The 27,306-nt window shown below is 38.7% G+C and overlaps 2 protein-coding genes across 3 annotated transcripts; both read left to right on the top strand.

Moving 5' to 3' along the window:
- The first annotated feature begins 36 nt into the window (after positions 1–36).
- Positions 37–25,397, top strand: LOC140232636 (transmembrane protein 143-like). 2 transcript variants are annotated; one of them, XM_072312737.1, is made up of 6 exons: positions 37–145; positions 16,713–17,153; positions 17,559–17,753; positions 20,572–21,205; positions 21,683–21,917; positions 23,219–25,397. In XM_072312737.1, exons 1-6 carry the CDS (start codon positions 68–70, stop codon positions 23,232–23,234), a joined length of 1,599 nt encoding a protein of 532 aa, XP_072168838.1. In that variant the 5' UTR covers positions 37–67; the 3' UTR covers positions 23,235–25,397. The 2 variants fall into 2 exon arrangements, with proteins under 2 accessions (XP_072168838.1, XP_072168837.1); XM_072312736.1 differs by having other exon boundaries at positions 21,683–25,397.
- Positions 10,341–11,360, top strand: LOC140232706 (tartrate-resistant acid phosphatase type 5-like). Its single transcript, XM_072312824.1, has one exon. It carries the CDS (start codon positions 10,341–10,343, stop codon positions 11,358–11,360), a length of 1,020 nt encoding a protein of 339 aa, XP_072168925.1.
- Positions 25,398–27,306: the final 1,909 nt, after the last annotated feature.

Below are 27,306 nucleotides of genomic sequence, written 5' to 3'. Positions count from 1 at the left end.
GTTTGCGGCTGTGGCTTCTTAACCCTGAGTTTTTGTGGCGAGCAGAAGTGATAACTGAATACAAGCCATGATGGCTGCTACATGCCGATATTTGTTCAGGCTGCGATCAGCACCTATTCGTTTGAGCTGCATAAGCAGGCGGGAGGTGAGAGAACTCCCTTTTAAGAAATATCCAGAAAGAAACTATATAGTGTCTAGTGTATTTATATAGCGCTATGATTAGTATGAATATTTATTTCTTGGATATGTCCTACCACAGTCCCACCTGTTTATGTTCATGTGCTGTAATATTTTAGTTCCCACGCACTGCACTGTAAATTACTGTGTAGATTCTGCAAACTGTAGAATAAATTTAGCAGGGGGACATAGTTGTCTACTGCACTGTGGCATGTGGTAGACCAGAATTCAGATAATAGAGCACTCTTGAATTCAACACGCATTAAGCAAAGGCAAACGTGACATTTGTATGTATCTGTGTGCCTAGCCCGACCAGACGCTGTTAATACGCTACGCGAATACAGCGTCTGACCAGCGAGCGGGCACCTTCAAAGTGGGGAACCACAACACAACTACAAAACTTATGAAAATTTATACGTTCTTTATAAACAGTGTACACGTTACCAAACGTTACTCACCTTAAGTGCATGCTTGTATTAGAGAAGGTTCGTAAGTCCATTGAGAGCCCTCGTGATAAGTCCGTGGAACCAAAAAATGATACTTTCTGGCGGATTCCCTACACCGTCGGGGTTCATCGTTGCAGAATTCAAAATGGCGCCTTGATCTCTGCGGAAATCTTTCGCGTGCGTGCGATGCGCTGCGCTTGAGTGTTGGTGTAGCAGCACGGTACGGTCGACAGCGCGACCTTTTGAAAGGGCATTCAGATCATGTGACCTCCCGGATATTGGAAATGGCCTGGCGTGAAAGACGATGTACCGTTCGTGAACCGTTCACACATGCTGCATATAACCATCATTTTAGGTAAGTTATTAAATCTAAATTTCAATATTCATAGCATAGATATGAAGTCTCATTATCATTTTGTTCGTCGGATGAGTTTGAAGTGACAAAAAAATGATCTAAAGTATCAAAATTCAATCCGATCGCATGCGATCGTTGGACCCTCTTCGTGTTTGGAGCTTCGTTGGTACAGCCCTGTCGCGCTACGTATGTACAGCGGCGACTGGGCTGTGTATAGTTACTGTGTGCCCTGCCCAAACAGTGCCTACAAACAGGCAGGTGTCGGATCTTCTTCTTCTTCCTGTTCAGTAGGCCTACAGTCGACCTTTGGTGTATTGTCGTAATGTTGGCAGGCATGGTGTGGAATTGTTCATGTACAGTGCAGGTTAAAATGACTACATTTTCTACAGTGCGGCTAAAAACGTCCCATTCCCTTTTGGCTTTATAGCGTAGTTGAATATCCTGCACCGCTTGCTTAAACTGAGCTAAGTAAAGTGGTGCAGTTGAAGGTATCCTGGGGCAGAGCATTCCATAGTCTGATTGTGTCTGGGAAGAATGTCCTTTGGTAGCTAACTGTTCATGTATATGGAATAAAGAACTTGTGAGAATGTCCGCGGAGTGATGTTGATGAAGAAGGGTGTATGATGTCTAGGGGTATGTTAACTACACGCAGCCGCTGTCGCGAAGCGACGCGGCTGCACCTGTATTCCTTCGCAGACGTTGTCATTTTTCAGTGTGGTTGTGCGACTCCTTCATGAATATCTTTAATAATCATCGAAAACTAAAATACAAGGAATTACCGTAATCTATGATAATCATTCAATAATCGGTATGCGATTTTTTGTTTAATTACGTCAAAAACTCACCGAAATCTGTGGCTAAAATCAGGTCTGTAAACGTCCTTATTGCTTCACTCCTCATCTGCGTGTTATTTGAATGGCATTCACTCTCGTATACTACAGTACAACGTACAACGTAGGTAGTCGGAGAGCTAGAGGGCGCCTCTCCGACTACCTACGTTGTACGTTGTAGTATACGAGAGTGAATGCCATTCATAATAACACGCAGATGAGGAGTGAAGCAATAAGGACGTTTACAGACCTGATTTCAGCCACAGATTTCAGTGAGTTTTTGACGTAATTAAACAAAAAATCGCATACCGATTATTGAATGATTATCATAGATTACGATAATTCCTTGTATTTTAGTTTTCCACAAATAATAAAGGGTTTATAGTGACCTCGTCTACAGCCACTATGTCTGTTTTCCAATTGGTCTACTGGCATATCGTCTATTACCGATTCGTCTAATACCCATTTGGTCTACAACTCGTTTTGTCCAGTACCCATATTGTCTAATAGTCACTTTGCCCACTACCCGTACTGTCTAATACCCAACTCGTCTAAGGAGCATTTCGTCTACAAAACAATTGATCTAATAGCCAAATCGTCTACACTCACAATGTCTATTTGCCATGTCGTCTAATATCTATTTTGTCTACTACTAGTTAGTCTACTCCCACCTCGTCTACAAGTCATTTAGTCTACATTCACTTTGTCTAGTTATCATATCGTCCAACCCTTAGTTTGTCCATACCCAATATGGTCTATACCCATCTGGTCTACTCCCAACTGGTCTACTCCCAATTGGTCTACTCCCAACTGGTCTACTACCAACTGGTCTACTCCCAACTGGTCTACTCCCAATTGGTCTACTCCCAACTGGTCTACTCCCAATTGGTCTACTCCCAATTGGTCTACTCCCAATTGGTCTACTCCCAATTGGTCTACTCCTAACTTGTCTACTCCCAATTGGTCTATACTCGTCTATACCCAATTGGTGTACTCCCAACTGATACAGGTTTACTCTCAACAATTTACCCAAACTGATCATTTCCATCTGGTCATGCTAATAATAAATATACCACTTTGTCTAGTGCCCAGTCCGTCTCACTGTCATGAACTATTCATATTAAACCCTGCCCTTGATTAGCACAAAAATCAATGTTAGACTATTCTAGTTGTTAATTATTTCGCACATGCTGAATATAAAGACATACTAATCAATGGTGAGACATGACTATCCAGTCTACATTCTGGCCATAAAATAACTAAATAATGATAAACTAGCTCAGTTACAATCCTCCATCACAAACGAATTGTCAGTCATACGAAACAGAATTACATTTCGACCGACCACCCCAGTCCACCTGTACCTCCGTGCGCATGCATGCAGCGATCTTGGCGGGATCCCGAATGAGGAATTATCGAGTACGAGTGTAATTTGATTTTCATTGCGTTTGGTACACTAGTGAAGGTACTAACGATCACGCTAGGATGTTTTATTTATTATACAAGGTTCACTCTTGAAGATAAAATCCATATCAATGACCTTCTTCTGCCAAAAAATGAGAAATCAGGAAAGGCATCCGATGTAGTAATGAAATACCACTGACGTGTCGCCAGTCAAATATTTTCTAAATTTCCGTATCTTGCCAAAATTTAGAGAAGAGCCACTGCCCCAAAACTTAATTAATGTAAACATACATGATCCCTTCATTATATAATAGTCAAAGTTTTTTATATAAATGTTTTGTTTTCAAGAAGGGATGAAATGAAATGTGTCACCAATTGTATATAGTGAAACTTACGTTACCATATTTTAGATCAAGATTTAATTTCTTTCCATCATCGCAAATCATATTTTTGTGTATATGTTTCAACCTTTTTTTGTGCATTTAACCGTTTACATACATCAGTACGTGGCAGACAGAATAAAGAATACTGATAATGTACTTCTAATGTGTTCCTTTTCATTTTTACCATACTTATGATTGTGTATCAAAGTTGAATGGATGGAGTGTTGAAGTTTGGACTTATAAATGCTGCATGATTGCTTCTGATATAAATTACACATCCACCACAAAAATAACACAGCAAGTTTTTCACACTGTGACATTATCTTTTTTTTCCTAAAAACTTGTCATGATTAGAACATAAAAATTTAAACCAAATGGGGCACCAAGAGTGTTCAACCTATTTCACTGGGAAAAAAGAAACTGGATGAAGTAGACTTAAATAAAAAAAAAAAAAACTATAACTAGTAGTAGACCAGTTGGGAGTAGACGAGTTGGCAGTAGACGAGTTGGCAGTAGACGAGTTGGCAGTAGACGAGTTGGGTGTAGACCAGTTGGGTGTAGACTAGTTGGGAGTAGACGAGTTGGGAGTAGACCAATTGGGTGTAGACGAGTTGGGAGTAGACCAATTGGGAGTAGACGAGTTGGGAGTAGACCAATTGGGTGTAGACCAGTTGGGATTAGACCAATTGGGAGTAGACCAGTTGGCAGTAGACCAGTTGGCAGTAGACTGACTGGTTATTAGACTAATTGACTATTAGACAATGAGTTGTAGACCAATTGGCTATTAGACAAAATGAGCTGTAGACTATTTTATTCATAGACCTTATGATTAATAGAGGAAATGGTCAATAGACATAATGGGTGTTAGACGAAATGTGACTTAGACAAATTGGACATTAGATAAAATGGCTAGTAGACGAAATGACAATTAGACTAATTGGCTATAGACAAAATGGTTGGTAGACGAGTTGGTAGTAGACGAAGTGAGTTTAGACGAGATGGCATTAGACTAGGTGGACAGTGGACAGGGTGGTCGTAGACGAGGTGCCAATTTACCTAATAAAGATATTCATGAAGGAGTCACACAACCACACTGAAAAATGACAATGTCTGCGAAGGAATAGAGGTGCAGCCGCTGTCTCTACAGCGGCTGCGTGTAGCTAGGGGTATGTCAATGATTGAGTAGATGATGGGGTAAAGCATTACTACAAATTGTACTTTGAATTGAGCCCTGCGCTCTTGAAGTGTAGGCTAATGACTGTAACTGGTGAAGCATGGCTGCAACACTGCTTGTTCGTCTGTAGTCACCATCTCGAGCTTGTGTAGATGTGATATCATCACATCATCATCACATCTATCTACAGTAAATTTACAATGACAATGTAATTTGCTAGTGTTTGTTTTGTCAAGGAAGCTCCTTAAAGGTCCAGTTTACCTTTGGGAGTAGTGATGGCAATTGTACACTTTACGGCCCTATATTATCGGTACCTTATTTGCCGTACGCCAAGGTGATATCCCATGAACCACCACGCACTGAGCAGCTGGGGAGCTTTTCTTGCTGTATGGAACGCCGTTTGACAAGTGATAGGGTCACTAAAAGCCCGCCTCACTCACTGCGCTTCTGCGCAGCCGACACATTGAACACTGTGCAATCGTGCGAACCAACCATGCGGCCGCGGGCGAGGTTCGCGCACGTGTGTGTGTGTGTGTGTGTGTGTGTGTCCGTAAATCGGTAGCTATACACACTTCGCACGGCGTCTGGTTGGGCTCGGCGAACGGTATTGTAGGCCTAGGCCTGGACGAAAAAAACACTAACAGACGGACGAATCGGGATAAGATTTTGAGGGTTTTTTATTATAATTTCACAGAATAATTTTGCCAAGGCCGCGAGTGGACATATGTCCTCTGAAATACTCAGTAGGTTAATTAGTGATCCCCTGCTCAGATATAACGCAGAATTCATTCATTTAAAATCATGATTGAAGCACGGAAGTTTACCGTTGCGTTCCATTGTGTGCCAGTGCACAGCATCCTGTTTGTCTGGGGTCTGCTCACGCTCGATCACGCTGCGCCTCGCAGCGAAAGGCGGTTATAGAGCAACCATGTGGCGTACGTGTTGTAAGTGCTTTCATCACGCACACACATGTTGACACATTCACACACACTGCATGCCAATGCAAAATCTCACACACATGTACACAGTACAGTGCCGGAAGACACGCTGTCGAACTCGCGGTGCCTGATAGGTACTCGAATTCGCATTCACTGCTCGATTAGGGTAAAATCTCACACCGATAATATAGGGCCGTAAAGTGCACAATTGCCGTAGTGATTTCAAAAATGTTCAAGATATCACATTTGATGCATATGTGTAGGTCTGTTGTATCACAAAACATCCTACCATATAACATTTTTGCAATAAAGCCTAAAATATGAGGAGATGTCAGAGTTTTTCTCAATAAACCGTAACTGTAGACGGTTTAATCCGGAAACATTTTTATCATAACTATTGTTCACGTTTTGTGTATTTAACAACACTTAAGATCGATTGTACAGTTTCAAGTTTTTACAGTGGTTGTTTCTAGCCTGACTCACATTTTAGAACTATTTTGAAGCACTAATGCTGGGTTTTCGTTTCATCTGCAAATGGTAAATTATGCCTTTAAAGGCTTGGTTTTGTGAATATAGAGCTACTGAAACTTGTGCACAACAGCTATTCAAGGGAAATACAAAGTGCGGTCTTTCGAGACAGTGACAAGTGTTGTAGACTGGTTCCATGCAATAGCCATTGTGAGGGATATTTTGAGTGTCTCATGCAATTTTACAATTACACCTAACTGCGACCAGCCCTAATGCGAGGCTCCCACAGTATAAATGTGTACAAGGAGCGTCCGGGGTTAATGTACACCTAACCCTAGGGCGCTCCTTGTACACAGTTATGCACGCGTTAGGGCTGGTCGCAGTTAATGTACACCATGTACATACATTAACGGGGCGATCGTTAACGGCCCGACACTGTACAGGCATGCTAACCTGGAAACATTGAACTGCACATTACTTGAATATGAGACTATTCTGAAGCAAATAATTTTCACACAACAATAGATATACTGTATAATGTACTCTTAAATGAATCCCATAAGGATTGGAACAATCATCCCCCAGTATTCCCACTGATTCCCACTGATCGATCAGTTACTAGCCATCCCCTTTAAGGGGAAGAGGGTGCAGGTGCCATTTATTCAATCTTGTATTTTCTTTTGTACAAACCAATAGGAGATAATTTGTTGATTTATTGGCCTTGATTGTCCTAATCCTATGCAATCGATGATCTAAGAAGCACGAGGGTCCAGTTGCATAAAAATTGAGTTCAAACATTAGTCAGAAAATCAAACATGAGTCTCTGATTTACTCAGTTCTGATGGGCTGATACCTGACTTACAAAGATCTTGTTTAATTTTCTCAATTACTTGTATGTTTCATTGTATCGCTTTATGCAATAGAGCCCTGATCATCAGAGAGACCACATGATCCATTTGACTTTAGAACAGAATGAAAAAAAAATTCTCCAAAATTTGGATTGAGAATATTGAAGAAAGTGTGGAATTTTTTAGAAGTTCATCACAATGTTCACTTTCACTGAATATCAGTACGTCCTGCGGTCACATCAGTGCAAATTACATTGTAGCTGACGTGATGATGGCATTAATTTGCAGCTGTCCCATTGGTGTTGGTAAATAAAAAATGCAACAGCAACAGTATGCAATCATTTAAATAACATTGTCATGGAAGGAACACTCTGGTGTCATCTGCAACAAAATATCAAAAAGTATTGGGATCTTGAACAAACTATGGTCATACTCCAGGGGCTGGCCCTGAGCCATTTTGTGTATTCACAAAATTCACATTGGCATCAGAGTAAATATTTTCGCATGTTTTTAATTTCGCAAATAGCAGCTGACTCGCGAAATTCGCGAAAATAAAAACCTCGCAAAATATTCGGCGTATACAGTATATTTGTGTGTGTGCATGCGTGTGCCGACATTTCTGTCAGTTATAGTTTATAGAAAGAAGAGACAAAATGCTGTGTTTACTTTCCCGGGGTTGATTTTAGATAAGGCCCATTGCCTTCTCATTAATACCTTCACTTTATAACTTTGGTTGGTTGTTTGCTTGTTTGTTTTGTCACATTATACTTGTCATACTATTGTCACATTATACTTGTCATACTATTGTCACATTTTTATGTATGCATGTTTTATCAGGTGAAAATAAATGAAATGAAATGAAAACATATGCTGAACCCCTTTCCTCTAAAAGTCATTGTAGTCAGGCTGCAGTGCATTACAATCAAGATCTAATGCAAAGAATGCAAGTTTTTCTTTTCATTTCATGTCAAAGATAAAGGGAATATTTTTAAAGTATTCTATAAAGATCAATAGGAAACATGGGAAGGATGGCATCACTTAATCTATTAAATTAAATTAAAAATTTAAAATTTAAAACTTTGAAAGTCCACATCTTCTTTTTCATTTTAGGTCAGAATGGAATGAACTCCTTTATCTTGTTGCTGTTCTTTTTTTTTTCATTTGAACCATGTAAATGTATTAATCATATCAAAGCCAGCTTTGACATGGTGTGAAGATGTTATTATTATTATTATTATTATTATTTATTCGGCATTTGCAAAACAATACAAGTGATAACAGAGAAACAGAATAAACAAACAAAACACAAGAAAACAAAGTGTCAGGCATTCCCTGTTGAGCTTCCCGAAGGAGCCGGGTTGGAAAAAAGCAATCAAAATCACTATGACCCTTGGGCCTCTCCAACCAACTTAAGGAAGCACATCAGGGAGTTGTTGAACATAAAAGAAAAGAAATAATACAATTTGAATTAAGCGTGTACACCAGATGGATTTTTTTCTTCATACAAGCTAAAAATATAATTGTGGCAAATGGGTATTCATTCCACCCCCCCCCCCCCCCCCCGTAAAAAAGAAAAAAAAAATCCAGTATACAAAAAAGTGTTATCAGAGTACTGTAAGGTTTTGCAAAGAATGAAAAGGCTTAAGCAAGTTAAGGCTTTACATGTGAGCTCTATGTCCAAGTTACACTCCACACCCGGAATGGAATTAATTGCCAAGAAATTGTTGCAATAAATTAGATGACAGTCATAGAGCACACATAAATGGAAATTACATAAATGTGTGAATACAATGCATGTAATTCAACAAATATAATACCAATGAATTAAGATGTACCATACTTCAAGATGAAAACATCCCACTGGCATTTTCAGGCCAGCTAGTCTTTTCATATGGTTATGGAATTCCTTGTGCAGAGCTTTCTTTTGATTAATAGAGTACTCAAAAATAAGATTTCTCAGGAAATGAACTGTCTAAAGCAAAGGGTATTAATGATGGACCATTCAATTATTTTGAGCGAAATGAGAGGAAAATTCCCTTTCATTACAACATAATATAAGAAACACATTGTTTGCAATCAGAGAGTGTTATCCTGGCAACATTTGAATCATGTTTTTGTTTTGTTTTTGGGGTTTGTTTGTTTTTTGCCTTTTTTGGGGGGGGGGGGAGGGTTTCAATGATGACAGAATTTTCATGACTTTTTGATATCCATGCTTTTGTCATAATAATTTCTGTCATATTTTGACTATAAAATGTGTTTCCTGATTTTCAAGTGCTTTTCTTGGTTTATATCTAGTTAAATTTGTGTAGTCATCTCTCTTCTACTGCATGAATGTAGAATCAAATATCAGATCTGTAACATTAATATCAGATCTGTAACATAAAAATTAACATATTGATTGTACAGTGTATGATAGAGCTACCAGTGTACATACAGGAACTTGTAGCACTTGTTAACCCATTGAGGACGAGTCCCGAGTATACTCGGGCGTGTGTCTATGGGAAATACATATTGTAGCAAAATCAAACCATCCTCAACGGGTTAAAAACATCATTTCAAACTTCTTATCACCTCCGAAGTTCACAGGATCAAACATTATTGAAATATCCATCAGGGAATCAATTGTTACTCTTGGTGACAGGGCATTTTTGTATGCTACACCAAAACTATGGAATAATCTACCTTTGTTTGTAAGACAAGCAGCTACAATTAATGAGTTTAGGCCAGGTTGAAAAGTCATCTCTTGAAGTATTGTATTTTATGTTTGAATTATGTATGTTATTTTGTAATGCACAGTAGAGTATATTATCATAGTAGCTGTGCAATATAAATGTCCATTATTATTATTATGCTTATTAAAAGTTTACAGACCCTGCTGAAATTGACAGCCAACAGGACTTTCTAAGGTGACAGTGTTTTGTTTGTTTTGTGCTTACTCAGCAGATCAATGCTTGCTTTTCATACCCAAGTGTTTACCGCCATCATCAGCTGTGATTTCGTCAATCTATTCAAGTTGAGATCGATTTCTCTAATAGCGCCAGCTCCACAAAGTAGAAAGTAGGTTGCATCAAGGAGACAGGCATGACCAAAGTTCACTTGTTGTGGTTTCATATAAGCCCACCTGATGTGTGTATACAAGTATCTAGATATAATAAGCTGTACTTTGCTTTGAACATAGTTTGCATTTATCTCTTGGTGAAATCAGGTGTCAACTGAATCACCTACTAGTATTTGCGACAGTTCATACTGTAGGCGGTTGTACTTGAGACTTCACTTCTCTATATTGCTGCCAAGAGTGAGTTGAGTGTAATATAACCATGGCGAATGTGCCCTTCAGTATCGCTTTGTGGCTCATAACTTTCCTTGCCTGTTTCACATCATCCTGGGCTGGACAGTTCAAGGATTCCAGGAATAATATCACATTTCTAGTCCTTGCTGATTGGGGTGGGATCCCAATATGGCCATACTTCAGCCCCTTTGAATACGCAGTGGCTCGGCAGATGGGAAAAGTTGCATCCAGGCACAATGCCGAGTTCGTGCTCGCCTTGGGTGACAACTTCTACGAGCAAGGCGTCACGAGTGTGGACGACCCTAGGTTCAGGGAAACATACGAACGAGTCTTCCACATGCCCTCCCTGCAGGTGCCCTGGTATGTTGTGGGAGGAAACCACGATCACTATGGCAACATCTCAGCTCAGGTAGCCTACTCCAAGGTGTCATCACGATGGAAGTTTCCTGACTTGTACCACAGTCATGTTTTTGACATCCCCAACACAGGGAAAAAAGTTGCAGTCATCCTTGTTGACACGGTGGTCTTGTGTGGACTGACAGATGACAAGACAACAGGGTCCAACCTTCCTGGGCCTGTCAGTCATTCAGCAGCCGAGGAACAGTGGGAGTGGCTTGAAAAGCAACTGGAGTTACTGTCCACAGCAGATTATCTCATTGTGGCTGGTCACTACCCTGTGTGGTCAATTGCTGAGCATGGTCCAACAGCTCACCTTGTCTCACGGTTGCTGCCCCTCTTGGAGAAGTATAATGTCACTGCCTACCTCTCAGGGCACGACCACAACCTACAACACATCAAGCAGGGCAACTCTTCCGTGGAGTACTTCGTCATCGGCTCCGCCGACGTCGTCGATCCATCTCGCAAGCATGCAGACATCATTCCCCCCTCGTGGCTCAAGTTTATGGATGATAACATTGCCAGTCTTGGAGGCTTTGCTCGGGTGACGGCTTCCAGTGAGAGCATGAAGCTTACGTTTATAACCGGTCTCATGGGAAAGGAAGTCTATTCTGTCGAGATGTATCCCCGAGCAAAGCAGTCTAAACCGTAACACAAGTTCTTAACTCTTGTGGGGAATCTGAGGCTGGGTTCACTAAATGCTGGACTTTGTCTGGATGAGAGATCAATTTTTGTACTGGTTGAGCTTGTTTTGAAGTTGTTATTGTGATGGTAATTTCATGTGCGATGTATTGTATACACTTATATACATGAGGATTTACTGATAACACGTGATAATAGAGACATGATAAAGATGCTTCAAGTCAGTCTGCTATAAGATTAACTACGTATAAACAATCAGTGAATCATTTCTGTCTTAAAGGGATCGTATAGTTTTGGTTGAGACCTAATTTCAGGTTTCCAACATTTTTTGGTGAGATAATGAGAAACCTCTTATCAAATATGAAAGAGCATGTAATTCCATGAGGAATTCAACATTTATTTGATGAAAATTGGTTTTGAAATGGCTGAGATATCCAAAACAGAGTAATTCTAAGAAAGTGTGGGACCCACATTTTATTACGATCGCTTTGTTTTACTTTGTTTTTGGATGTTTCAGTCATTCCAAACCCAATTTTCATCGAACAAACTTTGAATTCCTCTTAAAATGGTATGCTCTGTACTATTTCATCTTGTGTTTTCTTGGTATCTCGCAAAAAGTTAAAAGCCCAATTCTCATCTCCACCAATACTGTACCATCCCTTTAAAGGGACTGTACAATTCTGGTAGAGGTGAGGATTTAGCTTTTAACGTTTTGCAAGATATTCAGAAACCAATCTATGAGATGTCAAAGAGCATGCAATTCTAAGGGGTATCAAAAGTTTATTTGATGAAAATCGGTTTTGAAATGGCTGAGATATCCAAAAACAAGGTGCAACAAAGAGATCCTAATAAAAGGCGTGGCCTGTCGCCTTTTATTATTATCACTTTTTTGGATATCTCAGCCATTTGAAAACCAATTTTCACCAAATAAACGTTTAATCCTTCTTAAAATTACATGCTCTTTCATATTTCATAAGAGGTTTCTCATTATTTCACTTAGGAATGTTATAAACCTGAATCCCCACCTCAACCAGTACTGTACAGTCCCTTTAATCTTTGTACCAAATCTGTGAACTTGATAATTGGAAATTTAGTGATCCCATTGTTACCCACCACTGCAGTGAGATGATATGTTGTAGAGGACACTCGGGTATCATCATATTTGTTGTGTGGATACCACCGTGACACATAGACATCTTGCTGATAATTCAAATCATGCACTAAACTTTGTGTCTGATGTTAGTTTCCAGTAAGCACTCCTTTGTAGTTCACAGAACTAGTGATATGGCTCACATATTCCATTACTGTCAACTTGTGGTCAGTTGGTAACCAGCATTGAGCAATTGTCTCATGGTATTTGTTGATTTGTTCACATTTCCACACTTTTCTTAAAAATGGCTCATTATATTAAGCCTAAACTGTGTGGAATCATCCCTGGACCAGAGCAGAAAATATTGCTAAGTATACACTTAACATAAAAGATCTACAACTGCTCCTTTTGTTGAAGAATTCTGTATCTTTATGGGTGAGGAATACACTGTGTATTTTGAATAATCCCCATGAAGCCCCAACAGGTCCCTGAAAAAAAAAAGAAAAGCTAAACTTTTAATGAAAATGTACACGTACATACACATGCACATACACACGTATCTATGAATATACATTATGTAGAAAAAAGATGTATATGTTCTTAATTCTTATTAGAATACTAGTACCAAGCAGATTCTTGATCTAGCATGGCAGGAATCAAGAGAATAGTTTAATCTTAGTGAACATTTTTTTTTCAAGTGAAAAGATAAATAATACATATCATTTAAGAAGTTTGTCATCGTACTTAGTAGCCTTGGTGGGGATTTCCTTTTTGTTGTTGTAATATTTTTAGTTAAATTTTATTAAATTACTTTATTTCCTTCAAACAGAAGGTGACACATAATACAAAGTATACAAGCAAGGAAGCGAAGAAGTACAAGCTATCAAAAGTAAAGTGCACAAAAATGTGTACATGAATCAGGAATGATGTGTGTAATGGTATGCTAAGACAAACAATGCATACTTAGAACAAATAACGTTAAGAAGTAATTAAAGCAGTGGAAAAGAGTGATCCACTCAAAGCAGAGCGTGTAGATGTAGATCACTTGGTAAAGTTTAAACTATGCAAGTAATGTAATATTTATCCAAAATTTATTTACAAACTTAATGTTGAATGAAAGCATTTTGTTAATTACTGTTAATATGAGAAAAACATATTTTCACCAGTAGACCTAGTGTAGAAGCAAAGACTCTAAGTAGAAGAAATGTAAACTATGATGCCAATATTGTGGCAAAGACAATATCCATTGAGACGCGTGTACCAGATAGATATGGTGACAAGAAATATGCACATACGGTTGGTCACTTTAAAGAAAAAAAAATGCACTTATTTGTAAACATTTGTATCATGCATATTTGTATATGCTTGTGTATCAAAAGTCATTAAAACATTATTTTGACATCAAGAGCTTCAAATAAATCTTTAGTGACACTGACATATGAATCACATTTCATCATCTCATGGTTATGGTTTGATATGCATGCAGAAGTTTAGCATGTAGCCAGCAAATGACATGATATCTTATCTGAAAGTTTTACTCATGAGCACTGTGTAATGGAGATAAGGTACCGTACTAATACCAAGTCACGCACAGAAACTGCATGGTATTGAATGACTTATTAAAACAGATATTGAATTCAACCGCAGATTATCTGTACATTGTGTCTGATTTGACTCAGCCACCTTTGATCTTTGATCAGATGAAATCTATCTTGACCAACAAATCTCCCTACATTAAAGGTCCTGTTTACCTATGGAACAGTGGTTTAAAAATTTTCAAGATATGACATTTAATGCATATATGTGTAGGTCCGTTGTACCACAAAATATCCTAACATTTTAATTTTTGCGATAAAGCCTAAAATTATATGGAGATATCTGCATTTTTCTCAGTAAGCCGTAACTGAGAAGGTTTAGTCTAGAAACATTTTTATGCCTTATGTTTTCGGGTTGTCCGTCCGTCCGTAATGAATTTTGTGGCAAGCGTAACTAAAAAACCTTTTGAGGTATCCTAATGAAACTTGGCATGTATGTGTATTAGGGGGTGAAGTTGTGCCTATCAACTTTTGGGTGCACATGCTCAAGGTCAAAGGTCAAAAGGTCAAGGTCAAATATGTAAAATTTCACTATTTTCTCCATATCTATGCATTGCCTGAAGATATTTTCTTGAAACTTAGTGTATGCATGTATTACCCAATTAAAATTCTCTGGTGAAAGTTTGGGGTCATGAGGTCAAAGTTCAAAGGTCAAAAGGTCAAGTAGAAATATTAAAATTTCACTTTTTTCTCTTTACCTTGGAAATTGTTCAAGGTATCTTCATGGAACATAGTATATATACATGTACTGACTGGCAGTGATTATCTAGAGAATTTAAGGTTCATGGGGTCAAAGGTCAAGGGCAACACTTCAAAATTTTACTATTTCCCTCATATTTATGCAATTCCAGCAGGATTATTTTTTTTTACTCTTGGTGTATGCATGTATAACCCAATAGAGATTCTCTGTTGAGAATGTGCTGAACTAACTGTTTCTTCCTTATCTAGGAAATGGTTCAAGTTATTTTGAAACTTACTACATATTTTTGCATGTTCTGCCTGACAGTGATTATCTTAATGTGATTTCTAGGGTCAAAGGCCAGATGAAAATGGCAATAATTTACTATTTAATACAGAAATTACACTTTTTCTCCATACCTTGAAAATTACTCAGTGCATAAACTTATGAGTGGATCACAAGTCAAGTTAAAGTTCTTAAATCTCCAAATACATGCTCTCCTATCCATCCAATTAAACCTAGGTCAAGGAAGGTGAACATTCAACACATTTGTGACAAACTTGTCATTTTAATATTTTGCCAATTTTATGAAAATGTAATCACACGTTGTCCACATGTACTATAGACCTATTAAAGGCATAATTTACCATTTGCAGAAGAAACTAAAACCCAGCATTAGTGTTTTAAAATAGTTCTAAAGTGTGAGTTACAGATAGAAACAACCACTGTAAAATTTTAATCCGTATAATCGATGTTAAGTATTGTTAAATACACAAAATGTGAACAATAGTTATAATAAAAATGTTTCCAGACTAAACCGTCTACAGTTATGGTTTAATGAGAAAAATACTGATATCTCCTTATATATTAGGCTTTATTGCAAAAATTTTATATGGTAGGATGTTTTGAGATAAACAGACCTACACATATGCATCAAGTGTGATATCATGAACATCTTTTAAATCACTGCTCCCAAAGGTAAACAGGACCTTTAAGAGAACCATGCATTATGGCGGAGGCATACCGGTCGCCATAGCGACATTTCTAGTTTTTATAACTATTGTTCACGTATTGTATATTTGACAATACTCAACATCCATTTCACTGATTCAATTTTTTTACAGTGGTTGGTTAGAACTATCCCTAACTCACATTTTAGAATTGTTTTAAAGCACTGTTGCTGAGTTTCTGTTTCTTCTGCAAATGGTAAATTATGGAAGTGGATTGACACAGAAACCCTTTACAGATACCCATGGAACTTTCTATTCATGTACACATTATGGGCTAAGTGCACATGTATTCCAGCTACTTGGATTGAGTTTGTTCAGGGACTGGACTGGTCTCTTATTTCACAGCTCATCAGAAGCTACTTTGCTTTGAATTTTATGATCAATGACCTAACATCAAAACCGATCAAATAATCAACAACCCAACCAACCAGTCTGACATAATAGAACAGAACATATGATACCTCCAAAGAAAAAAGATTTCTGAGTAGTTTTGAGTAGAACAAGAAGAGTTACAGAATTAACTTCATTCATAACAAATCGATAGTTGCACAAACCCATGTCCATGTGTATGCTTTTACAGTGTGTGCTTATAAATAAATACACTTCATGTGAGGGGGCACTCTATTATACTGCATGCATTTGCATTAGTAATTCCTTGTTATTGTATTTACACTGACACATTTTTAATTTTATTTTTGATATCTGTTGCTGTTCTGCGTGTACAATGCTACAGACAGAAATCATGATCAAGCATCAATAGTAATGTGAACTAAAGAAGTCTGTCAAATAAGCAAAGGCTGCATAGTTAAGGTATAATTTGACAAATTATTTGTGCTGTTAAAATTACTGTGAATTAAAAGAGCAAACAAAACAAAAATCAGAGTTCTGATGTTGATCATGGCTCCTTTCTCAAGCACTGTAACAGTTGGAAATAGCACAGAATGTGATTTGGATATTAACATGATTTTGTTTATGTTTGATTTAGCAGCTTGTCTTGCAGTCTCCCCATCATGGTTATATGAGCACTGCTGCCGTGCCCCAGCCCAATCCAGGAGGCTCATCAGCTTCATCGCCTGCATCTTCATCACCATCGCCATCATCATCTTCGTCATCATCCTCATCATCATCGTCATCACCGTCATCACCATCCTCACCAGTGACTACCACCCCAATTCCAGCTGCCTCTGGGAAGGGGGATAAAGCAGTTGCCATGGTAACCAGCATGAACCCTGTGCTGGACATTGGACCTCACGATGAAGACGGCTTCAGGGAGCGCTTCATCCCATTGTCACGGCGATCCCTCATCCGGGAACTAATGCAAGAGGACAATTTTCTAACAGATGCTGAGAAGAAGCGCTTTGAAGAATTTGCAATTGCCATGGATACAGCAATAAGCAAGCAGTATTATGGTGTTCTGGCTGAGTTAAAGGTAATGAAGTGACAATACTTTAGTTTCAATCTTTTTTTCTCCAATGTTACCAAGTATGTGTCATGAGTGACATTGCAGTACATGTAGATAAATTACAGTACTTCACAAATAAGGACCAACTTGAAATTGATTTCAACAATTTTAACTAAAGAGCAAAATTTTCCTGTGTATGGTATATGATGAGGATACTAAGGAGTGTGTGCTTCATATCAGTCACAATGGCAAGTTACCAGGAATTCTCTATTTTTGCTATTATTTTATATTTATGATGAATTCATGTTTGATAAATATCATGAAAGAGGAACTTTAATGATATCATTGTTTTTTCAGGTTATTCTATGAACAAGGAGAATTGTCTGATAAACAATTGTAATTCATCTCTTGTCTTCCACTTGTATTTTGCAGCAACTATTTGACCCAGTGAACCCAGACAAGGATACCGTTGCTAGCCGGTTGCTAGGGAAGAGGGAGAAGGAGGACAGTGAGTTTTGGCTGCTCCAGAAGCTCTCTGCTCTCATGGAAAGTGCCAACTTCCATGAGCTTCCCAAACATGTGGTCAAGAAGGCCCTGGATGAACACTTGTCAGGGGAAGGTGTCAGGGTAAGTGTATCCATTGTGTATCATTGTGTGTCATGGTTTTGATGTCTAGGAGTTTACACTGTGATCAGGAGAGTGTTAGGTGTAGAGTGTTAAGATAATGCACTACATATTTAAAGTCAGGAAATGGTGTGAGGGAATTACACTATAGGCATAGATCCTAATAGGGTGTCATACGGGTAACATGTTTGTCAGGGGATTGGTACATAGTAAAGAGTGAGCACAACTAAGTCAGGGCTGTGTTTTAAGTAACAACACTGCAAGCATCGAAGGATAATCACTCTCATTAAGGGGAAGGTGGACAGGTGATACTCTGTAGTCATCTATTATAATAATGATGGTAGGAAGCCATAGTTTGTATAATACTTGTCCAGGATACTGTTTAGGGCGATAATGGGATTGTTCGATTGAAAGAATTGGGTGATCAACTAGTCTATTTCAAGTCGTTTTCATTTTTGTATACTCTCTAAAATTTACATTCAAACCCCAATAATTCAAAATCAGAGTGACAAAAAATTCTAATATTTTGCAGAGGGCATGTTGTAAGTATATTCTACAAATATAGCAAATATAATACTCTGGGTATTACACTTTAATGTGATTCTGTTTGCTGTGATGGTAGCATGGCAATTTCATTTCCATAATTAAGCATAAATATCTTAAAATCAAGTGGGATGCAGTGTGTAAAACAATATAGACTGCTTTCTTTCTTAGATCATAGTTAAAACTATTTGCCCCTGTGATTTTTCAACAGTACTATGCCACTTGACTTTGTATTGGGGCATAGCACTGTTATTTCCTCATAACTGCCTGTGGGCAAGTAGTTTTAATGATATCCCGTGAAGCAGTGAATATTTGTATGTAATGATACTGGCACAAGTCCAATTTGAAAGAAAGTATGACAGGATGTAGGTATGATATGATAAGCAAAATGTAATCAGGAAACTGCACTATGAGTCATTCCCTGTTTTATCCTGTTTTCTCAAGCTAAGTAATTGGCGCATAGACTGAAGTAGTGACCAACTCACTAGACATGACTTTACTACTATACTGACAAAGCTACCTAGTCTCCTAATCATGCTGGAGGCTTCCAAAAAACTTGACTTAGACCTCGTTTACAGTGAGTGAAAAGGCCGGGCTCCGCCGCGGCCGAGCCCGGACTTCATTTCACTGTGAACGCGCAAAAGGCCAAATGCGGTACCAAAATCGGCCGCACATTTGGCCAAGCTTTGGAGGTAGTCTCAGCCGCGGCCTAGCCACGGCTGAGCCCCGCCTTTTCTTACTGTAAACGCAAACTGGGCCAAATGCAGTACCAAATCTAGTCTGGCTTCCAGACCCTCTGCCCATACTATTTCGCTATACAGGATATTAATGCCCTCAACGTCGAAAACTAGTATAGTTTAAGGTGCTTTTGTCCTGCAGAGGTCTTTGCCTTTGGTAAAGGCAGCAAATTCGTCGCGGGGTCCAGTTGGCAAAGGGTCTGGAAACCAGACTGTACCACATTGCGAGTGTTTGTTCACAAGCAGAGCGCAACTACGACAAAATATTGAAAGTTTTGAATTAAAAGCCCGGCACTGTAAACGGACAGAATTGTGGGGCTCGGCCCCGCAATTGAGGCCGGGCTCGGCCACGGCTCAGCCGCGGCTCGGCCCGGCCCGGCCCTGCACTGTAAACGGGGTCTAAGTTCGTCATATTCTGTCAAACAAAAATGCATACTTGAGTTGGAATTGCATGTATCGCTACCCATTATGTAATATTTGACACACAGTTATTTCCATATAGCATTGTGTGTGTGTGTGGTAGGAGGGACCTTCTTCACTTTGATGTTTGATTGTTAAACATAAGGCACTGATGAATTGTTTATGAAAATTTATTTTGTTTTTATTACATGTATTTAGGCAGTATTTGGTCTTCACCCAACAAAATTGCAGCTGACTTTTGAAGGATGTGTGGGAGCCTACAAGATGGTCCAAGTGTAATACTCAAATCATGATTTAGGGGTTCTCCTCCTAAATGGAGCCTGTTGATTTGACTTGAAAGAGCTATCTTCACTTTCATTTGTGATGATAAACACTTTGCCCTCGATCTAGTGTGTATTTTCTTAAGTCAATTTTCTACCTGACATGGTGCAGTAATTTGGCATTGACTTCAGTGAAAAAGAATGAAAGGGAACATGATCTACATGTATGTGCATGTTTCTACTAGACACATATAACCTTGCATCACCTCAAATTTCACTACAACCCAAACTGTTTCTGCTGAGCAGTAAGATATGCATTGATATGCGGGGTAATAGAGGAAATTTGCAAAATGCTGTGAACCAGGAAGTCCTTAGTATAAGGTCAAAGTTCAGGTCATGTGCACACTGCCTTAGAAGCAATTGAACCTCCCACTTAGAATTTGAGACTTCCAGCACACTGCTGCATATTTCATTACCCATTCTGTTTCTACTAGAATTGTCCCTTGCATTACCTCGCATCGACCACCTAAAAGTGCGGTCTAAGGATCACTGTCTGTGTAGCATCACCCAATACCAGTGTGTTTCTACTGAGGAAAAAATTGAGTTGTTTCCCGCATCCTTGCGCATCACCTTACATCACATCAAATTTGTATCATTCAGTAGAAGCATGCTCATTAATGAGAATGTACGTAGCAAGATGCACAGTTCATATTTGACATACATGAGTTACTGCAGCTTTGAAAGATGAAAGAAGCATTATGTTCCTCAATACCCTAAGTATTCTTTTTTTAGCACTGTGAACGAAATGATATGGAATCTGATTGTCTCTTTTACTTAAACTGTCACTGATTTTGTTTTCAGGTAAGTGTGAATGCGAAGAACTATGAGATTCTGAGATTTTGGGCACTTGGCAAGGAGCTTCCAGCTGACACCACTCCCTGGTACAAACGTGCCTCCAAATCCATCATGTACAGAGCGTCCAAGCAAAAACCTCCCCCACCAGTCCACTACTACAAGCGCATCGTGGTGGCTGTCAAGCCTAAAGGTCAGGACAAGCTGCTTCTGAAGATGTTCAAGGAGATCCCAACGGGGGCGCTAGAGCAGCTCCTGCCCGACGGCAAAATCCAGATGAGCGCTTTTGATCAGACTTTCCTGGCGCTGACTGTCTCAGTCGGCTCCCTCACTTTGCTCGTCAAGGCTGTCACTGTTCTCGCAGACATCAAGCTCCAGTGGACGCTCATTGTAGCAGCAGTGTCTGGTCTGATCGGTCTGAGGGCATGGAACAGTTACAAGAACCGACGGACGAGATACATGATGCAGCTGTCGCGTACCCTGTACTTCAAGAACATCGCCAACAACAGAGGGCTCCTGGCTCTACTTGTTGACCGAGCCCAGGATGAGAGCTTCAAAGAGTCTCTTCTGGCATACACCTTCCTCTTGACCAACAGACCGAGGCAGTCACTGGATGCAGCAGAATCAAGCTCTTCTCTCCTTGGTAAATTAATTTCCCAATTACGTATTGCCAGCTGCTAAAATCCAAATGACGTCAAACTTTTCTCTACAAAAACAAACGTATCACAAAATTGTTAGTCTTTTTCGAGAAAGACATCTGCCAGTGATATCCTATGTAGATGATACAGTTTAAACAAGAAATTGCTTAAGACCAACTTCCGGAAATGTAATTTTTGATAGATTATCATGGCATTGAAAGTGATTAATGTAGTGCATTTCCTCCACATTTCTAATGCTTTTTAATTGTTTCAATTTTACTACTTTCGTAGACTGAAAATGTGATGGAATTTGTATATTTAAGTATCTGTATCATAATTTAGGCACCTAACTGCAAAACGATTATTTCTGTTTGGAGCTGTTACACGAGTTTTGAGCCCTAAGTGGCATTTGATATCTTTAACCTCTCTTGTCATCATGGTTTTCTTATTGACATGAAAAATATTATTTGACCGATTTCCAGGTTTACCAAGTTCTAGGCTGGAGAAGACCGTAGAGCAGTGGGTGCTAGAGCAGACTGGGTCCACCATCTCCTTCAACTCAACTAATGCCCGCAGGATCCTGGAGTCATTCGGAGTTCTCCACGCTGATGAAAGTGACAACCTGTCTGTGCTTCCGCTAGATGCGGCCATCCTTGGTCTCCCTCGGCAACCTGTCTCCATGGCAACGAGAACAGAAGAGGCAGAGCTGGAGGAAGGGTACGATCGCATCTTTACGGAGGATGAGAAGACGTATAAGAGAGAGGAGAAATCTCAGAGAAGACATGGATGGTCATAGATTAATCTGATTTAGAGAATTATTCAAACTTTTCATAGAAGTTGGTTGAACATCCAAAATTTTCAGTTGTTTATTGCAAGAATGTGTCTTTGATTGGAACCCTTATCAGACATACAACTGTAATGATTTGCTGAGAATTTAAAAAAAGACAGCAACAAAAGGAAACAAAAAACTTGCAGATTTTCACCATAGGAGTTCACATCTCCTCTGTAAAGACAGATTTCAAGGTTTTCTCTGAAGACATTTGCTTGTTTGCCAAACTTCCATGGTATCAGCAGGGCCACTTCCCTGGTATCAGTCAGTGTGGAAAAGGGTATTACTGCAATCCCTTGATATTAACAGCAATGATTATTCAGTTCGTAAGATAGACGAGAACTTGGGTTTCTTTTCCTTTCTTTGAAAAAGTAAACCCTGAATATATGCTTACCAAACTTCAGTGCAAGAAAGTGTGTACCGATAATTAATTTGCTTGGCTGTTGATTCAGTTTAGAAAATATGTGCCACTGGTTAGGGAGATTTAGTACATTTTGAGAAATGTTGATGAATTTCAACCCCTTGAGAGAGCCGCTCTTTTCTCAGTAAACCGAGGAATGCAACATGTATTGTCTGGCTCACTCTTCATCATTGTTTTCCACCATCGTTGAAAATGGTTACCAAGGAATTCTTTAATTCCTTAACACGCCTGTATTACTTTTATATGTATTTCATCTAAAGTCATCTTGCAAAATGTTTAAGGCATTGCAGGACCACCAAGTCAAGCTGTATTATGTCTGTGTTTCTCTCACTTTTAGATTTTAATTTGGTAGATTTTTATCACTGCACCATAATAGATCATATGAGACATGACAGCAGGTGCATGTGTATATTGTTGTTTCAAGTATTATTTATTTGCTCAGCACTAAAATGCTGCTGAAGAAATTTTTTCATTCATATGCAATGCAATACCGTTAGGTATTTACAGTCGTTGTTTTGGGAGTGGAGAGAACTGCTCTTCATTGATGCATTAATGTTTCCTGCAACTTAACATGTTTAATTTCTTATTTGGAGATATTCTGTTTCTGCTTCAGATAAAATGATGATTTTCTTGGTGAATGAGACACCCAATCCCATATGGTATTCCATAATGCTTGCCATGGACTAAGATAATCTTTTTGTTACTTCAGATACTGTACCATGTGTAATATGCATAATTATTTTGTTTTCTATCCATTAATATCACCAGTTCTTCAAGAGAGTAAAATGGCTAAGCTGAGAAATGACCCCCTCAGTCATATGCAGTCAGCCAAGGTACAGTCCACTGGTTTCTGTCTGGTCAGAATGTAGCTGACCTGTTTATTGAGTTCTCTGTAGAGAGACAGGTAGCGTAGCTGTAGTGTGAAGGCAGTGTGTCTATAGATGCCATGATCACTACTGGTTTGTTGCATGTCTTTGCCCTTCTTTGTTTGTTTTAACAAAGAATCCTAACGTCTGTCTTGATATTACAACTACAGCATTCTTGGCTCCAGCTGCCATGAAAAAAATACTTCAGCCATCCTTAGGCACTTGTCATATCTCAAAAAGCATCATGTGTGTGTTTTTTGGTTTTTTGGTTTTTTGGGTTTTTTTTTATATTTTGAGACCTTTTTTGTTGGTCTAGTATGTAGGTTGTGAGAATGAATCCAGTGACGATAAAACGTTGATAAAGATGGTTGATGGACAGTTGGTCAGTTACGCTTTTTGTTTATGATCAGATTTTGATTGATGCTCGCCTTTGTCATCCTTCCTCAACGTGGCATTTTGTAAACCATCTCTAGTGGGCCATTGGTATGAAAACAGTCACAGCCTAGCACTTTCAAAGACCATCACACTGTAACTACCACTGCAATTAGGAGCAAACCTTGGTGCATTAATAGCACAAGACCCTTTCAAGATCTGCCATCATGATTATGAATTGGGAGAAAGGTCAACCAGTGCAACACTCCAACTGAATAATTTAAAATAATTTAATTAGTCATTTCAACCAATGCAATGGCACCTACTGAATGATTGAAAATAATTCAGTTCGTCACTTCAGCTGTGGTATTGCGACAACTGAATGATTAAAAATTACTAATTTAGTCACTCTAACCAATGGAATTGCTCCAACTTAATGATTCAAATAATTCGTTTAGTCACTTCAACCAATAGAATTGCTAGATTTGCCCATCAGCCATCACTGCTATATGAATGAGTTTCTTTGAACCGAGTTCAGCTGATTGGTTGTGACTTTGGCTACCAATTACTGGTAGCAAAGTTTGTTAATTCAGAGGTGTGGGAAAAGAAAGTTGGGTTGGTATCCAAAGACCCTCTGGTTAGTGCTTGTCTCCTCCTGGTGATCTGCCTGTCTCTTATGACAATCTCCTCCCTGCTCACTTCTCCTGGCCGGTGTGCTGGTGTATTCAGATTTAAAGACGATATCGCTGAGGTCCTGGTATTAGGCTGTTTGATCAATATGTTTCTCTTGAGCAACCTTTCAATACAGTTACCTGTTACATGTACCTCATATGTACTAATTAATACTTTGTTAGACAAGGCTTCGGCATGCTTTGCGGTTGCCAGGAATGATCTTTTGAAAAGGTGTTTACATAATTTTTAAACGGCAAAGTGTTGTGTTGTCAATTTAAAGGCATAGGTGCCCCATCAGTATCACTAACCTGCTGTAGCCCTGACAGCCATCTTGCTCTAAAGAAAGAATATTACGATGTACAACTTCGTTAAGTTGTCAGTAGAGTACTATTTTTTTTTATTCATAAGGGGACAAAGTGACCAAGACACTCATAATTCTGGAACCAATCATCATTTAGTGTGCTTGATTCATTAATGATTACGTTGTCTGTATGCATGTGCCATATTGACTGCACAAACCCGAAGTACCACTGTATCAGCAAATGAGTCCTTTGTTGAGATTGTTTGAATTTATGCTTGTTCTGGTCTTTCTGAGAGGTGATTCATTGTGCAAAGACAGTAGTACCCATCTGCTCTGTTATGCAGTAGCTTCATTTTGGCTTGCATCTTCTGTTAGTGTGTTCATGAACAGGTTCAGATGATTGTTTGAAATGATAACCAAACTTGACAAAAGGTTGAGGGATAATTCTAAGCTTCAAATTTTCTCTCTTCTTTTACCAATTTATATGTTGAAGAATGTGTAGAGTGTGATATTTGATGACTGTGAAAGGCAATGAAATATTTCAAGGATTGAGGCAGAATGTTTGAATCAATGTATATGTATTGATAGAAAGATGAAGTTTATCTGTGAACATGAATATAATACCACTTAGTGGGTACTGGATTCTTGTAATTTGCAAGTTTTCAGCACCATTCTTGGAATTCTGGGATGCCAGGAAGTCCAATAAATTCCTCAGATTGGGGATATCTGAAATCAAGATGTATATACAGACTTTTGACTCTGTTTCTGATGTGATGACCAGAGAATAGTTGGTTTGTCAGTATGATTACCTGTTTGCACTTAACAAACTCTTGATAACTTTTATATCTTATCTAGCCATAGAGAGAAACATACAGAATATACAATTTACAGAAATCTGATACAGCAGAGACAGAAGAGTTAAATGCAGGGAGGTTGGTAAGATACTTTCCCATCTTGCTGTTAAAAGTGAAAAAATGTATGGGCATGGGATTCCAAACATGAAAGTCAAAACAGTTAGCATTAAGCTTGTGACCCAACACACATCATATATCAATGACAAACTTCACATGCCATATTCACAGAGTTATAATAACAAAAATGAAATATTGATTTACTTTTGTGACATTAAAAGAGCATTACTTTCTTTGCCCAGTATAGCTAGTACTAAAAGTTCAAATGGTGCATCCTAATACTCAAACACAACAAGAGATAGGCTTCCATACCATTCCTTGCTGTAAATCAAAGCACCACCACAAATCTGTCCGCAATTTAATTGAAAGCCTAATGCATGTACTGTAAACAAAAGAGGGAACGTGGTCATAATGAAACATCACTTAAGAGCTCACATATACTAAGAAGTTTGATTGATGTGAACTTTCTTGATATCAACTATAATACATGTAATTACATTAACTATCATCTGTGAATAGCAACACCCACAAATTCCAAAGCCACACAACTTCTCCTTAAAGGTCCTGTTTACCTATGGGAGCAGTGATTTAATTTTTTTTCAAGATATCACATTTGATGCATATGTGTAGGTCTCTTGTATCACAAAACATCCTACCATATGATATTTTTGCAATAAAGCTTAAAATATAAGGAGATATCAGTATTTTTCTCAAACCATAGCTGTAGATGGTTCAGTCTGGAAATATTTTATTATACCTATTGTTCACATTTTGTATATATTTAACAATACTTAGCGTCGATTATACAGATTCAAATTTTTACAGTGGTTGTTTCTATCCCTAATTCTCAATTTAAAACTATTTTAAAGCTCTAATGCTGGGTTTTTGTTCCATCTGCAAATGGTAAATTATGCCTTTAAAGTTACCATGACAGTTCAATTATATCTAAAACACGAAAAATGGCGGGTAAATACCAAAATTCCACATGGATATAATGTCATGATAGTCAAATACAATAACATAAGCCATTCAAGCAGTCTAACAGGCCTCTTTGCGCCTCATACATGAATGATGTGCAGATAAAGAGAATAATTTTATCAATGATGTATGAGGACAGTTTGCCGGAAGACCTAGGGCAGTTGTACGGAAAGGAGGTAAAATAAACAATGCTTTAATTTCAGACTTGCTCTCTTTTTACTAGATTATACTGATGCACGTTTAATTAAAATGAATAAGCTAGTGGGGAGTGATGCCAAATCAATTGAAAGTAAAAGTAAAGTTTAACCAGAAAAAAAAAGCTGCTCTTTACATCCTTCAAAATAGTTTAACCGAAACTTGTACCGCCCCTTAAACAATCTGATATGATGTATGCCAAAACGGAAATACCATCAATAAGCAGGACAAGCCTCAATGTCATTAATCACCAAGGATGTATTAGATATTAAGTACCGGTATCAGTACGAGATTCTTTGACAGATTTGGAAACGGATCAGAAACAGAGAGCGGAGACCAAACTATAAGTGTTTATAGTGTAATGGTGCTTGGAGATGTCGTGTCACGGGGCACGTACCCGGTACATGACTAATGAGTTCTTGTGAGCAGATGTCGAGGGGATGACAGGCCGGGTGATTTACGCTTGGAGAGTTTGGGAGAAGAGAGAGTAAAGAGAACGTGAGAGACTCGAGAAAGGAAAGACAGAAGAAGGATGGGGTTGGGTGGGGAAGGGGGACGGGA

Source organism: Diadema setosum, chromosome 9 (genome assembly GCF_964275005.1).
Source record: "Diadema setosum chromosome 9, eeDiaSeto1, whole genome shotgun sequence".
Taxonomy (NCBI): Eukaryota; Metazoa; Echinodermata; class Echinoidea; order Diadematoida; family Diadematidae; genus Diadema; species Diadema setosum.
This window is presented reverse-complemented; position numbering and strand designations above follow the sequence as displayed.